General features: G+C 42.1%; 1 protein-coding gene across 4 annotated transcripts in view; it reads left to right on the forward strand.

Moving 5' to 3' along the window:
- LOC109874092 (erbin) overlaps positions 1–14435 on the forward strand; it is a 124301-nt gene that overhangs the window by 62494 nt on the left and 47372 nt on the right. For all 4 annotated transcript variants that reach the window (XM_031809638.1, XM_031809639.1, XM_031809640.1 and 1 more), the window contains exons 3-7: positions 3373–3570; positions 4182–4299; positions 8634–8712; positions 9218–9307; positions 11586–11642. In XM_031809638.1, the coding sequence (XP_031665498.1) occupies positions 3382–3570; positions 4182–4299; positions 8634–8712; positions 9218–9307; positions 11586–11642 (533 nt within the window). In that variant the 5' untranslated portion in view covers positions 3373–3381. The remainder of the gene's footprint in view (positions 1–3372; positions 3571–4181; positions 4300–8633; positions 8713–9217; positions 9308–11585; positions 11643–14435) is intronic.

A 14435-nucleotide genomic window follows, 5' to 3' on the forward strand; every position in this document is an offset into this window, starting at 1 on the left:
TTCTCTCAACCAGCTTCATGAGGTAGTCACCTGGATTGCATTTCAGTTATGTACGCTGCTGCGCTTGCTGTTTCAGTCACATTTCTACATGGAGGAGAGAGGGAAAGGAGGATATTTAGTCAGTTGACCAAGTGAATGCCTTCAAATGAAATGTGTCTTTAGTGTTTAACCCAATTTAGCGTTTAACCCAACCTGAATCGGAGAGGTGCCGGGGCCTGCCTTGATCGACATCCACGTCTTTGGCGCCTGGGGAACAGTGGGTTAACTGCCTTGTTCAGGGGCAGAACGACAGACTTTTACCTTGTCAGCTCGGGGATTCGATCCAGCAACCTTTCGGTTACTGGCCCAAAGCTCTAAGCATGCTACTCTTTCATGGTCTCGGGGTGGATTTGCATGTCCCATATAATGTGGTAATGATGAGTCGAAATCAACTTAGCCTGTTGTTTTCTGGCACATTAATTTCATATGTAGCCACAGAGTGGTGGCTCATAGGCTTACTGTGCTTTGATTGACAAACAGCAAGCTTGACAAGTTTTATAAAAGGTTTCAAGCCAACTGAATATTGTCCATCTCACATCCTTGCCATTCATAAATCATGCAACGTAGTTATGTACTTGGTATCGCATTGGGACACGTAAACTAAAGATTTTCGATATGAACTTCATCAGGACTTGCCAGGCTGTGACGTTAAAAGCGAGTGACTCGTCAGTAGCTTTCCGAGTCGCACCTGTAAGAGAGCTGTTCATTTGGCTCCCTATTTTGCATACCGATTAGGCTTTTTGGCTATTATCAGCATATACTTTACAAAAACATTCGATGAAGATGGTATATCCTCCTCACTCCAGGAACAATAGGTAGGCTAGTGGAGAGAGCCTCACTCTGGTCTAAAATATGATCAAAGAAAACCGACTGAATTGTTTTAAAAGCTAATTATACTTATAGGCCTATGGTATTTTTAAAGACATTGATATAGATCTACTGATTGTAGTCAAAGTGTTGACAATGGAGCCATCAACTGCTGCTTTCTGGGTAGCAAAGCCCATGACTAACACCTGCTTCATTCTTCAATCATACCTGTATTGCAGGTAACTGAGAAAATGGCTCTTAAAAGGAAGCTTGAAGCTTGTGGAAGTCTGCAGACTCTTACAGGATTCTTTAATAAGAAATCTGTGGGTCAGTTGCAAAACAAGTCTTTTTAATTAAACAAAATGACGTACTGCAATTCACAGAGTTGAAAACACTTGTTGAACTTCTTTCAGGAATTGAATTGAGGTTTTTTCTCTTCTCTTAACAGGCATTGACCCAGAACTTAATTGAACATCTGTTCTGTTTATTTTAGAGACCCATTTTGTCATTTGAAGAACTGCCGTCACAATTTGTCAATTTAAATTGTAAACACAAGACCACAACTCCTTTCTCCAATCTGGGAGGTAAACTCAATGACGTATTCCAAAATGTTGCTATGTGTTTCGGACGGAATCTAGGCATTAGAGTTTCCAGAGGAAACCAAAATAGAGTTTGTTTGACAAAAATGTCTTAACACAGGGTGCCTGGCTGGCTACTTTGTCTGTCTGGCTGGCGACTCCATGTGCTTGTAGAAAACACTGCTCTGACCTTTTCATATGTTTGCCTTAGGCTTAGTGTCTAAATGGAGATGCATTGTCAGTGCACTGACGAGCAACAGAGTAATCTATATGCAAATTCAAGTGCCTGCTCACTGTTTATACCTCCGGTAAAATAATGGGGAGTAGGGAGGCATATCCATGAGGTATGCTTTGCTTGTCCAGATTAGGTCTCTTCTCTGGGCCAGATGAGTGCCACTACCGTGCTGTGGCTCTGTAGCTTTATTGAAAGTAATGTGAAACCTGTTGAAGAGCTTTGCTTTTCATTATCTAGTGACGTTCTGTACCAAAATGTACACAGCTCTCTTTCTGAAGAGATTTTAAAGGGGCCCGTTTATCTGTAATGTGTTTCCATACTAAACAATGCTCAGAGGGCATTGTGTTGATGATAGCTGGCCCTTTTGCTCCGGCACTTTCAACACAACACAGATGTAAACGATAATGTGTTGCAGATCTTATGTGTCAATATGGTCTCGGAGAACAAACCATTAGTCAATGTAATAGGGTTGTGACGATTATGGAATCTTGGGTAACGATTATCAAGCAAATGGCATCATGGTTATTGTCATAATTGTAATTTTTTTGTGAGATGTTTTTGTAGTTTGTAAAATAGAAAACAATCTTTATTTGACTAGGCAAGTCAGTTAAGATTCTTTTTTACAATGACTGCCTACACCGGCCAAACACGGACGACGCTGGGCCAATTGTGCGCCGTCCTATGGGACTCGCAATCACGGCCGGTTATGATACAGCCTGGGTTCGAACCACGGTGTCTGTAGTGACGCCGCAAGCACTGAGATGCAGTGCCTTAGACCGCTAATTTTTTTTTTATTTTTTTTTATTTCACCTTTATTTAACCAGGTAGGCTAGTTGAGAACAAGTTCTCATTTGCAACTGCGACCTGGCCAAGATAAAGCATAGCAGTGTGAGCATACAACAAAGAGTTACACATGGAGTAAACAATTAACAAGTCAATAACACAGTAGAAAACGAAGGGGGGGTCTATATACAATGTGTGCAAAAGGCATGAGGAGGTAGGCAAATAATTACAATTTTGCAGATTAACACTGGAGTGATAAAAGATCAGATGGTCATGTACAGGTAGAGATATTGGTGTGCAGAAGAGCAGAAAAGTAAATAAATAGAAACAGTACGGGGATGAGGTAGGTGAAAAGGGTGGGCTATTTACCAATAGACTATGTACAGCTGCAGCGATCGGTTAGCTGCTCAGATAGCTGATGTTTGAAGTTGGTGAGGGAGATAAAAGTCTCCAACTTCAGCGATTTTTGCAATTCGTTCCAGTCACAGGCAGCAGAGTACTGGAACGAAAGGCGGCCAAATGAGGTGTTGGCTTTAGGGATGATCAGTGAGATACACCTGCAGTGCATCTTTTAGGAAATTCGACATACCTCGTGAACACTCAAACATCTAGTGCCCAGGCTGGCGATTTAGTCAGGGCTCCAGAGTGCAAGCATTTCACTCGCATTTGTGAATAAAAATAGAAGCATGGCATTTTATAGCATTTTTATAGCAAAATAAATTCTGCAGTAGATGTTTTCAAAAATGTTAGTAGTTTTTGTTTCATAAGCTGGTAGGTAATCACGCTAGTTCAATTTCTTCAATCTGACACTCTCCCTCTGACATTTCTCTCTTGCCTTAGGATGTTAGCTGTAGTAGCTTTAGCCCCAAGGTGCACCAGTAGTTCACTGAGCTGTCTTGACACCTGACACTCCTCTCCCTCTCTCTGCAGTGCCTGAGGATGTCGAGCAAGCGGAACCTGTTTGTGCGTCTGGTGCCGTGCCGCTGCCTGCGGGGGGAGGAGGAGGCGGTGACGTCTCTGGACTACTCCCACTGCAGCCTGGAGACTGTGCCCAAGGAGATCTTCAGCTTGGAGAAGACCCTGGAGGAGCTCTACCTGGACGCCAACCAGATCGAGGAGCTGCCCAAAGTAGGATGCAGACACACACAGATGGATGTGTTCATGATAATTTCAGAATGATACACACCCAAATATACCCTGATCATTTTTTTTTAATTTTTTTTATAAACAAAGGTGGTCCTGTAATGTGTATTTAATGGTTTAGAAACATGAACCTTTCCAAATTGCAGTGACCACTCCCTGGCAAACACTATCTCAGTAGAGTGACACAATGAAATCAGTCCGTAAGGACGGCACCAGGCTGTAGGACTTGATCAAGTTGCGCCCTCTGATGTCAGTTGGGCCTTTTTCCTCCTGCTGCTTACAACACGGAGTACATTACCAAGGGATGATTGTAGTGGTTATGTAAGGCGAATATCCTGCCGATAGAACGGAGCCAATCCATAGTACTGCCCTGTGCTTACCCCTTTCCCCACACACTCAATCAGTCTATAATTCTGTGTTGTAACGAAGTCAGCATCGGCTGGCTGCTGGGGCCCAGCGACTTGATGCTTGGCTGTGAATGAGCTGCAGCTTCCTTTACAAGCCAGAGTCCTGGCTGAGTCATGCTGCGAAGTCAACTTGTCTTATTCCCCGCCCTCTCTCTCGTTCTCCCGTTCTCTCTCTTCCTCCCTCCATAGCAACTGTTCAACTGCCAGTTGCTCCACCGGCTGAGCATGCCAGACAATGACCTCACGGTGCTGCCTGCGGCCATCGCCAACCTCGTCAATCTCAGGGAGCTGGACGTCAGCAAGAACAGTAAGCACAATGACCAGAATGACCACTCTTTCAAAAATAATATGACAAGAATGACCATTCATTCAATACAAAAGCACTGTATGACCAGATCAATAACATAATATAATTTTGTTGAGGTCTTTTAAGGAGTTGCAGCCTACCCCTTAGCCCCTTTGGGTACGGTGTTTATGTTTAGAATGACTGCTGTCTCCCATTCAACTTTTATTTTAGGCCTCTCCATCACTTACCAAGCCACTCATTCTGAAAAGTGGATATTGACTGAAGAGCCATCCCGCTTCTCCATATTTGTGCAGTATGACTAAAGAATGTTGAAGTTGACAATGGCTAGTCCGAGATGGTTCAACAATAGTTAGACTGTTTCTACCGTCTCTGGACTAGACTGGAAGAGACCAGACAATACCGGCAAGCTTGAAAGTGAAAAAGCTCTGCCGTTGAATTATCGTAGTTTTAAGTCTGTGTGCAAGTCAGTGTCTTATCAGCAGTGGGATGTTCAGTCTACTTAACTAATTGCCCCTTAGTGTCCCTCTGTTGTCAAAGAAAATTACTGAAACATAAAGTGGATTAGATTATGTAAAAAGTGTCTGTTCAACCATCATTCCTCCATTTTTTTAAATTGAGAAGTTAAAACAAAGAAAACCCTTAAAAGTGTCACTGCCACACAGAAGTGCCGTTTCACCACATTTTCTTTTTTACACCCAACAGAAGATCACACCGCTGACAAAACCCTCGTGTAAAGGAAGTTATGACAGGACAAGCTGAGGCCTGCAAATGATTCTGTACACTAGAATATGTAGGCCTAGCACCTACCTTACAACAACTGGCCAAAATCGAAAATGACATCCTCGTTCATGTATATAATAGTGGTGCACTACGTAGGGTGTCATTTGAGACTGAACCGGTGCCAACTGTGAATGAAGCTCCCCAGAGCTGTCTCTCATCTCCAGTCTAATGGAGGAGCCGCTCACTGCTAGTTGTCAGTGTGAGAGAAGGCATGTGTATGTGTTGATGGCTTCTGGATTGATCAAATGGGATTAACACCAAATACGGGCCTCCCAGACGTTCTCTAAGATTCTAAAACCACAGAGTTGCATCAGCACACGTTTACTATTGAGTGACATTTAGTTTTTCAGTTTGTTCACTTCATCTAGCTGTCGTGATTGGGGAAAAATATAATATCTGAAAAACAACTAGAACACTATTCTCAAATAATCTGCCACCTGTTCATTTGAGCACTGTTGAGTTTGATAGAAATGCTGTAATGGCCAGTCCCTTCAGATTGCTGTGCTTTGAGACAATGACTCGTTCTGCCTTTATTACAGTGATTACATTATCTCTGATCGAAACTGAAAGATCAGAGTCCAGCCTCAGTTGACTGGTGCACACAGACATTCTCAAACACACACTGCTACATACACACCATTTTCTGTTCTACAGCTCCAGTGCACTGAGGGACGAGCAGCTAAATAAACAAGTAGCAAAGAAAGTAAAGTAGCACCATATTGTTTCTTGATCTCCACTTGGTATTTTGTGTCCATCCACTGTGGTGGAGTCCATACCAGACTAATCAAACAGAGTAAGGAACATCTGGGGAGTTTTTAGTGACTTAAGGCCATGTCTGTTTACTTAATAGAAGCTTACCCTCCTTCACCTAGTACTCAGGGCTAAGTGTTGTGAACACGAATCAAAGTATATGGAAATAAACCTCGAGACGTGCTCACGACACCCCCCCCCCCCCCCCCCCCCCCACCCCTCGAGTTGAGCCACTGTCGAGCGGATGTTTTTGGTGAGAACTGCCAGACACACTCTGTCAGCTTCTTTCTGCTAATGTGTCAACTCCTCGAGCACTCAGCCCTGTGGTTGTTTACAGAGTAAAGGTGCAGCTCAGGCGCTGTAATGCAGAGACCAGACACTTCTCACAGAGGACTAACTGACTGATTGGCTGGCTGATACTAGTCTACGCCACTCTCCTGCTGTTGAAAACAGAAATGATAGCATGATCCCCTTTTCAGAATAATTAAAAGTTTTCTTGGCACATCATAACAAAACAAAAAACAAATGTTATCCTCTGCCCAACACTTATTGAAACATTTGTCAACATGCTGTACAAATATTGGAGGCTATCTTTTTTTAAATGTTGGCCTAAATCAGGGGTAGGGAACATTTGGGGGTGGGGGCCAGTTGCCCATCCCTGGTCTAAATGGAAAATGATGGCGTACATCTGTATGTTTTGTGTCAACACATTAGATGTGGGTTCTGAGGGATAGGCTATTCACAAAGCAAGATCAATATGTTAGCCTGCTATTTTTGATAAATATTCACATACAATCATATACAGTGCCTTCAGGAAGTATTCATACCCCTTGTGTTACAGCCTGCATTTAAAATGTATTACATTTACATTTTGTGTCATTGGCCAACACACATCAGTGTAATTATAAGAAATGTGTTAAAAATGAAAAGCTGAAATGTTTTTAGTCAGTAAGTATTCAACCCCTTGTTATGGCAAGCCTAAATCAGTTCAGGAGTAAGACATTTGCTTACATTTTTGAATTTATTTTTGTAATTGAACCTTTTGTTTAACTAGGCAAGTCAGTTTATTAAGAACAAATTCTTATTTACAATGACGGCCTACACCGGCCAAACCCGGATGACGCTGGGCCAATTGTGCGTTGCCCTATGGGACTCCCAATCACTGCTGGTTGTGATGCAGCGTGGAGTCGAACCAGGTTGTCTGTAGTAACGCCCTGAGCACTGAGATGCAGTGCCTTAGACTGCTGCGCCACTCGGGAGCATGGACTCGTTTTGTAGGTAATAATAGTGTTTAACATGATTTTTTTTTACCTCATCTGTTTACCCCACACATACAATTATCTGTATGGTCCCTCAGTCGAGCAGTGAATTTCAAACACAGATCAAATCAAATTTATTTATATAGCCCTTCGTACATCAGCTGATATCTCAAAGTGCTGTACAGAAACCCAGCCTAAAACCCCAAACAGCAAGCAATGCAGGTGTAGAAGCACAGATTCAGCCATGAAGACCAAGGAGGTTTTCCAATGCCTCACAAAGAAGGGTACCGATTGAAGAAACGTCAGACATTGAATATCCTTTTGAGCATAGTGACGTTATTAATTACACTTAGGATGGTGTATCAATGCACCCATCACTACAAAGATACAGGTGTCCTCAGTTCCCAGAGAGGAAAGAAACTGCTCAGGGATTTCACCATGAGGCCAATGTTGACTTAACAGTTGAATGGTTGTGATGGGTGAAGACTGAGGATGGATCAACAACATTGTAGTTACTCCACAATACTAACCTAAATGACAGAGTGAAAAGGAGGAAGCCTGTACAGGACAAAACATATTTCAAAACTGTTTGCAATATGTCAGTAAAATAAAACTGCGAAAAGTGTGGCAAAGAAATGTAACAATGTCCTGAGTACCACTCTTCATATTTTCAATTATGGTGGTGGCTGCATCATGTTATGGGTATACTTGTCATAGGCAAGGACTAGGTAGTTTTGTAGGATACAAATAAATGGAATAGAGCTAAGCACAGGCAAAATCCTAGAGGAATGTTTTCTAACAAACTGGGAGACAAATGCACCTTTCAGCAGGACAATAACCTTAAACATAAGGCCAAATACTCACTGGAGTAGTTGACCATGATGACATTTAATGTTCCTGAGTGGCCTATTTACAGTTTTGACTTAAATCTTCTTGAAACTCTATGGCAAGACTTGAGAATGGCTGTCTAGCAATGATCAACCACCAACTTGACACAGCTTGAAGAATTTTTTTAAAGAATAGTGTGCAAATATTGTACAATCCAGGTGTTCAAAGCTCTTACGCTTACCCAGAACACCTCACAGCTGTAATCTCTGCCAAAGGTGATTCTAACATGTATTGATTCAGGGGTGTGAACACTTAAATGAGATTTCATTTTCAGTACATTTCTGTGAACATGTTTTCACTTTGTCATTATGGGGTATTGCCTGAAGATGGGTGAGGAATAAAATCAATTGACTCCATTTTGAATTCAGGCTGTAAGGCAACAATGTGGGATAAGTCGAGGGGTATGAATACATTCTGAAGGCTACTGTAGAAGCAGTTGATTTCCCTGTTTATAAAAGAAAAACAAGCCGGAGTTGAATGTGGGATATTGAAAATATTGAATGAGTTATACGATCAAGTCGATATTGCTCTTTAGATCTACGAGATAGGGAGATGTTTTGATACTGCTCTGTTAAATATCCCCCAGGAATTGTAACACGGTTAAATAATGAAACCCCCTAAATGTTGACATGATGTAACATCTGCTTCGTGTTCTAGGTATCCAGGAGTTTCCAGAAAATATCAAGAACTGCAAAGTCCTGGCTATCGTTGAAGCGAGTGTGAATCCCATCTCCAAGTAAGTTCGGTTCAAATACTTTAAAAGCCACACCTGTGTATTTACCTACACACGCCGAAGGATATGACTACGGCCTTGAAATGTTCATTTCGTTAACACCTTTGGCTAGACCAGTCACGATAATAAAACCTCTTATTGTCTATTTGCGTGACCTTTGTGTACTTTTTAGCATTTTTCTTCTGTACTGTTAGGAGCTAGTGTAACAAGCATTCCGCTGCACCTGCTAAAACGTGTGCCAAACTGTGTACGTGACCATTAAATTTTGATTTGAGTTTTATTGATCTATTTTTCTGCCTGACTCCTATGCCGAGATGTGCGTAGATACACAAATTTGTCTCTTTTTAATGGTTCTTTTAAAAATAGAATAATAACACTGTCCTACAACTAATGGCCTGTATTGTTTTGTCCGGCTCCTGTGCGTGTCTCCAGTTTCATTTCCTCTGTCTTTACAATGTTAGTGATTTATGTTAGTGACGTGGTCATGTTGCTCCTGTCTCCCCTGCAGGCTCCCAGAGGGTTTCACCCAGCTCCTCAGCCTGTCACAGCTCTACCTGAATGACGCCTTCCTCGAGTTCCTTCCAGCCAGCTTCGGCAGGTAAGACATCAGTCAATCAATCAATCACAATTCATATACACTGACTGTACAAAACATTAGGAACATGTCATTTTTCATGACATAGACTGACCAGGTGAATCCAGGTGAAAGCTATGATCCCTTATTATTGTCACCTGTTAAATCTTCAGTCAGTTTAGAAGGGAGGAGACAGGATAAAGAAGGATTTTTAAGCCTTGAGACAGAGGGTGACAAGACCAAAATATTTAAGTGCCTTTTGAACGGGTTATGCGTCAAGAACTGCAACGCTGCTGGATTTTTCACCCTAAACAGTTTCCCGTCTGTATCAAGAATGGTCCACCACCAAAAAGACATCCAGCCAACTTGACACGAGTGTGACAAGCATTGGAGTCAACATGGGCCAGAATCCGTGTGGAACGCTTTCGACACCTTGTAGTCCATGCCCCGACAAGTTGAGGCTGTTCTGAGGGCATAAGGGGATCAAACCTCCAAAAGCAAATACACTGCATCTGTTGGCCTTAAAGTACACAAGTGCTCACATGCAAGGAAGCAGGCAGGTATTGAAAATGGATTCAAGGGGTGAAATTTTAGTCACAAAAAATAGCATGCCAAGGTACTGTAGGTTATTCCCTCGAGACAGGAAGCTGTTACCTTATAGTGATGTTGGAATGACGGGCATGAATCCATGTTTTCTTATCTCATCTTCAGAGTTGGGGACCTTAACCTCCCCATGGAAATGTTTTAAACTGGGAATGTGCGTGCGTTGCAGTTGTGCGTGCGTTGCAGTTGTGCGTGCGTTGCAGTTGTGCGTGCGTTGCAGTTGTGCGTGCGTTGCAGTTGTGCGTGCGTTGCAGTTGCATGTGTTGCAGTAGCTTGTGTGTGTGTGTGTGTGAGGTTAGAAGTCAGAGCAACCAATATGTGTATGAATGCAGTGTGATGTTAAAGTTTGAGATGAAAATCAACTGCTACAACCCTCTTTCTTCTTCAATTGCTTCAACTTCCACACTCCCCTGTCTCTATAGAGACTAACTCTTTATCATAGAACTCATCTCTCCCAGGGTGAAGATCACAACTGTATATACAGTGCATTTGGAAAGTTTTCAGACCCCTTTACGTTTTCCAAATGTTGTCACTTTACACAGCCTAATTCTAAAATGGATTCAATTGATATGTTTCTTCTTTTCATGAATCTAAACACAATACCCCATAATGACAAAGGAAAAATAGTTTTGTAGATTTTTTTGCAAATGTATTAAAAACACAACTTAAATCACATTAACATTAGTATTCAGACCTTTTACTCAGTACTTTGTTGAAGCACCTTTGGCAGCGACTACAGCCTCAAGTCTTCTTGGGTATGACGCTACAAAGCTTGGCACACCTGTATTTGGAGAGTTCCTCCCATTCTTCTCTGCAGATCCTATCAAGTTCTGTCAGGTTGGATGGGGAGCGTCGCTGCACAGCTTTTTTCAGTTCTCAGGCTCTGGCTGGGCCACTCACGGACATTGTCCCGTGACGCTTGGCATTCAGGCCAAATTCAGGCCAAATCTTAGGTGCCTTTTGGCAAACTACAAGCAAGGCTGTCGTGTGCATTTTACTGAGGAGTGGTTTCCGTCTGGCCACTCTACCATAAAGGCCTGATTGGTGGCATTCTGCAGAGATGGTTGTCTTTCTGGAAGGTTCTCCCATCTCCACAGAGGAATTCTGGAGCTCTGTCAGAGTGACCATTGGGTTCTTGGTCACCTCCCTGACCAAGGCTCTTCTCCCCTGGCTCAGTTCTACAAAAAATCTACAAACCTGTTTTCGCTTTGTCATTATGGGGTATTGTGTGTAGACTGAGGAACATTTTTTATGTAACCAATTTCAGAATAAGGCTGTAACGTAAGAAGGGGAAGGGGTCTGAATACTTTCCGAACTTACTGTAAGATATAGTATGTAATCATGGCTAGATCATATAGGTTTATGACATGGGAGGAAACCTTGCTACTGACCTTATGTAGCTTTCTCTTGGGCTCAGTTCCCCCACTGTACAGCTGAATCACAGCTGGGTTTCAAACTAGCAGGAGTCATGTGGAATCTTGAATTACATATCTGTATGGCTCACATCGTTGGTCAGGCCCCAGTGATCCAGCTCCAGGACAAGCCTTTGTTTTTAGACAAAACCATCCAGTAAAACAACACTATCCCATGTCCCTGAAGGCTGGTCAATAGATTTCACTTTGAGTATACCCAGTGAGTGTTATGTCATTGACTTGTATTCTATCTCTCGCTCTCCTCTTCCTCTCTCACTCTCCCTCAGGTTGACCAAACTGCAGATCCTGGAGCTGAGAGAGAACCAGTTAAAGATGCTGCCAAAGTAAGTTTTCTCTGTTTCACATGTTGTTTTCCCCATATCAAAGCCCTTGCAGACCTCACAGCTCACAGTCCACGGACGAACAAGAGGCGGCTCTTTGTGAGCAACCATGTTTGTGGGAGGGACAAAAAAGGACAAGTGCCTTTCTATTGTCCTCTATCTCGCTCTCTCTTTTCTCTCCCTCTCTCCCCTATACACTCTTGCTTTCTCAGTCTCTCTCACTTTTTCTCTGTGGCATTGAATTTCACCGTATGTAATTTTAATTTACCAGACCCATATGCATTGGGTGCGTAACCGGATTAGGGCGTCCACCCACGGTGTTCAGAATGACCGAACTCACATTTTGATTATGGTAATTCATCTTAACAGAACATGCAAGTCGAGGATGCAACGCCGTGTGTCCTTACCGCTCACTTTGAAGCTGTTAGAATAACTGTCCACATTTACTTTTCCTCAGCCAACAAGACGAGTAATGAACAGCTAAATCACTAGCCTTTGCAGGCGGAGTGCGAGTTAAGTTTGAGGAAGTACATTTTTACCATTTTATAATAAAGCATTCCATGCGTCATCACATTTGCGGACTTATGTGATGAGTAGATTGGACAGTCATACTTTAGGCAAATAATAGAACTCAATCACTGTCTGCAAAAAAGTGTTATTCAATGCATGGCTGAGCATGTATAGTGTAGAGACCTGGGCTATAGGCTATATCAGAAGTTTCTTTCTTTGCACAGGAAAAACACATTTCATGCCGTTATAGTTCACTTTATATGACTGGAGACATAAGCAGAATCTGTTTTTATTATGGCAAATTACAGGGTAGCCTACTCTGCTGACACTGATAAACAGAACAATAAAAACAATGTCCTTATAAGAGGCCAATGAGAAGGAGAGAGATGCATAGAATGACGTTCAATCTAAACTGTAGGAGGAAATGATTGTCCGAAAACAACCTTTTAAGTGGCACTGACCCGACAATGATAGTGGATATGCTCACTGGGGATATGGCCGATGCTCGCAGCTGGTGCCAATAAGATTGGCTTTTAGGCCTACTGTTCGCTCAATTAAGTTGAGAATTTTGATTAATGTAAAGTCCATCTTTTTTAGTTGTCTTCTCTTTACAGCAATAGCCTTTTGCTTTCCGAACTGTACTGAACAAAAATATAAAAGCAACATGTAAAGTGTTGGTCCCATGTTTCATGATCTGAAATAAAACACAACATGTAAAGTGTCGGTCCCATGTTTCATGAGCTGAAATAAAACACAACATGTAAAGTGTTGGTCCCATGTTTCATGAGCTGAAATAAAACACAACATGTAAAGTGTCGGTCCCATGTTTCATGAGCTGAAATAAAACACAACATGTAAAGTGTTGGTCCCATGTTTCATGAGCTGAAATAAAACACAACATGTAAAGTGTCGGTCCCATGTTTCATGAGCTGAAATAAAACACAACATGTAAAGTGTTGGTCCCATGTTTCATGAGCTGAAATAAAACACAACATGTAAAGTGTTGGTCCCATGTTTCATGAGCTGAACTAAAACACAACATGTAAAGTGTTGGTCCCATGTTTCATGAGCTGAAATAAAAGATCCCAGAAACGTTCCATAGCCACAAAAAGCTTAATTCTCTCATTCTGTTCACAAATGAGTTTGTATCCCTTTTTAGTGAGCATTTCTCCTAAGATAATCCATCCACCTGACAGGTGTGAGGGAGCGCGCAATTGGCATGCTGACTACAAAGCTGTTGCCAGAGAATTGAATGTTAATTTCTCTACCATAAGCAGTCTCCAACGTCGTTTTAGAAAAATTGGCAGTACGTACAACCGTACGGGAGGAGCAGGTAAGCAGCGTGGCGGAGCGGCACTCCAAAATACAAACATTTTTGATAAATATGTTATATTGCAATAGGCAGTTCTCCTGCAAGCCCTACTAATGAAAGTTTTTAAAAAATCCAGAAAATTGTGCTATTAACAACTTTGACCCAAACTGGAGAAGCTGGATAAATCACATGACAGCCTGTGGCATCTGGAATCTTTCATTGACCGATACTACCATTCCGACATGGATTGCGGGGATTCCTTAACTCAGGCTGGCCATAATAACCAAGACACCGGGATCTCTGCCATAAAGCCTGTTAGGAACTCATCCAGTGACACGGTGGATTTAAACAACTCCACTGGCGATGACGTCAACGCTTCCAAAGTAAGTGTTCTGGTCTCCATAACTCAAAAGCTGTCTGTTTTTAGATGAATTGAGAAAGAACCTAGCTGACCTCAACATTGCCATTGCTTTCAATAACAAACAACTTGAGGATATGCTCAAAGAGAATAAAACGCTAAGGGGCACTGTTGACAAATTGGAAATCAAAGTAAACAATGTTGACCGTGACAACAGAGTCCTTCAAGAGACCGTGCTAGATACGTAGTATGAGGGGATAACTTAATATTCTCTGGCACTGAAAAGGTTCAATCTAGAAACCGTGAGGCGTCTGTGCGCGAGGTCATATCTACTAATCTGACAATTTCACTAGACCAGCTACAATGAATGACATTTTCACAAGTACATAGAATAGAAAGCACATCCCACCATGGCCCTTGCCCCATAGTAGCTTGTTTTCAGCACTTCCAGCAGAAAATCAAGGTACAAAGAAAAGGAAGTCAGCTCAAAGGCACAAACTATGGAATGAACGACCACCTCCGTAAAGAAATCAGAGAAGGAAGGAAAATAACAAACTATGGAATGAACGACCACCTCCGTAAAGAAATCAGAGAAGGAAGGAAAATACTTTACCCA

Source organism: Oncorhynchus kisutch, linkage group LG29 (assembly GCF_002021735.2).
Source record: "Oncorhynchus kisutch isolate 150728-3 linkage group LG29, Okis_V2, whole genome shotgun sequence".
Classification (NCBI taxonomy): domain Eukaryota; kingdom Metazoa; phylum Chordata; class Actinopteri; order Salmoniformes; family Salmonidae; genus Oncorhynchus; species Oncorhynchus kisutch.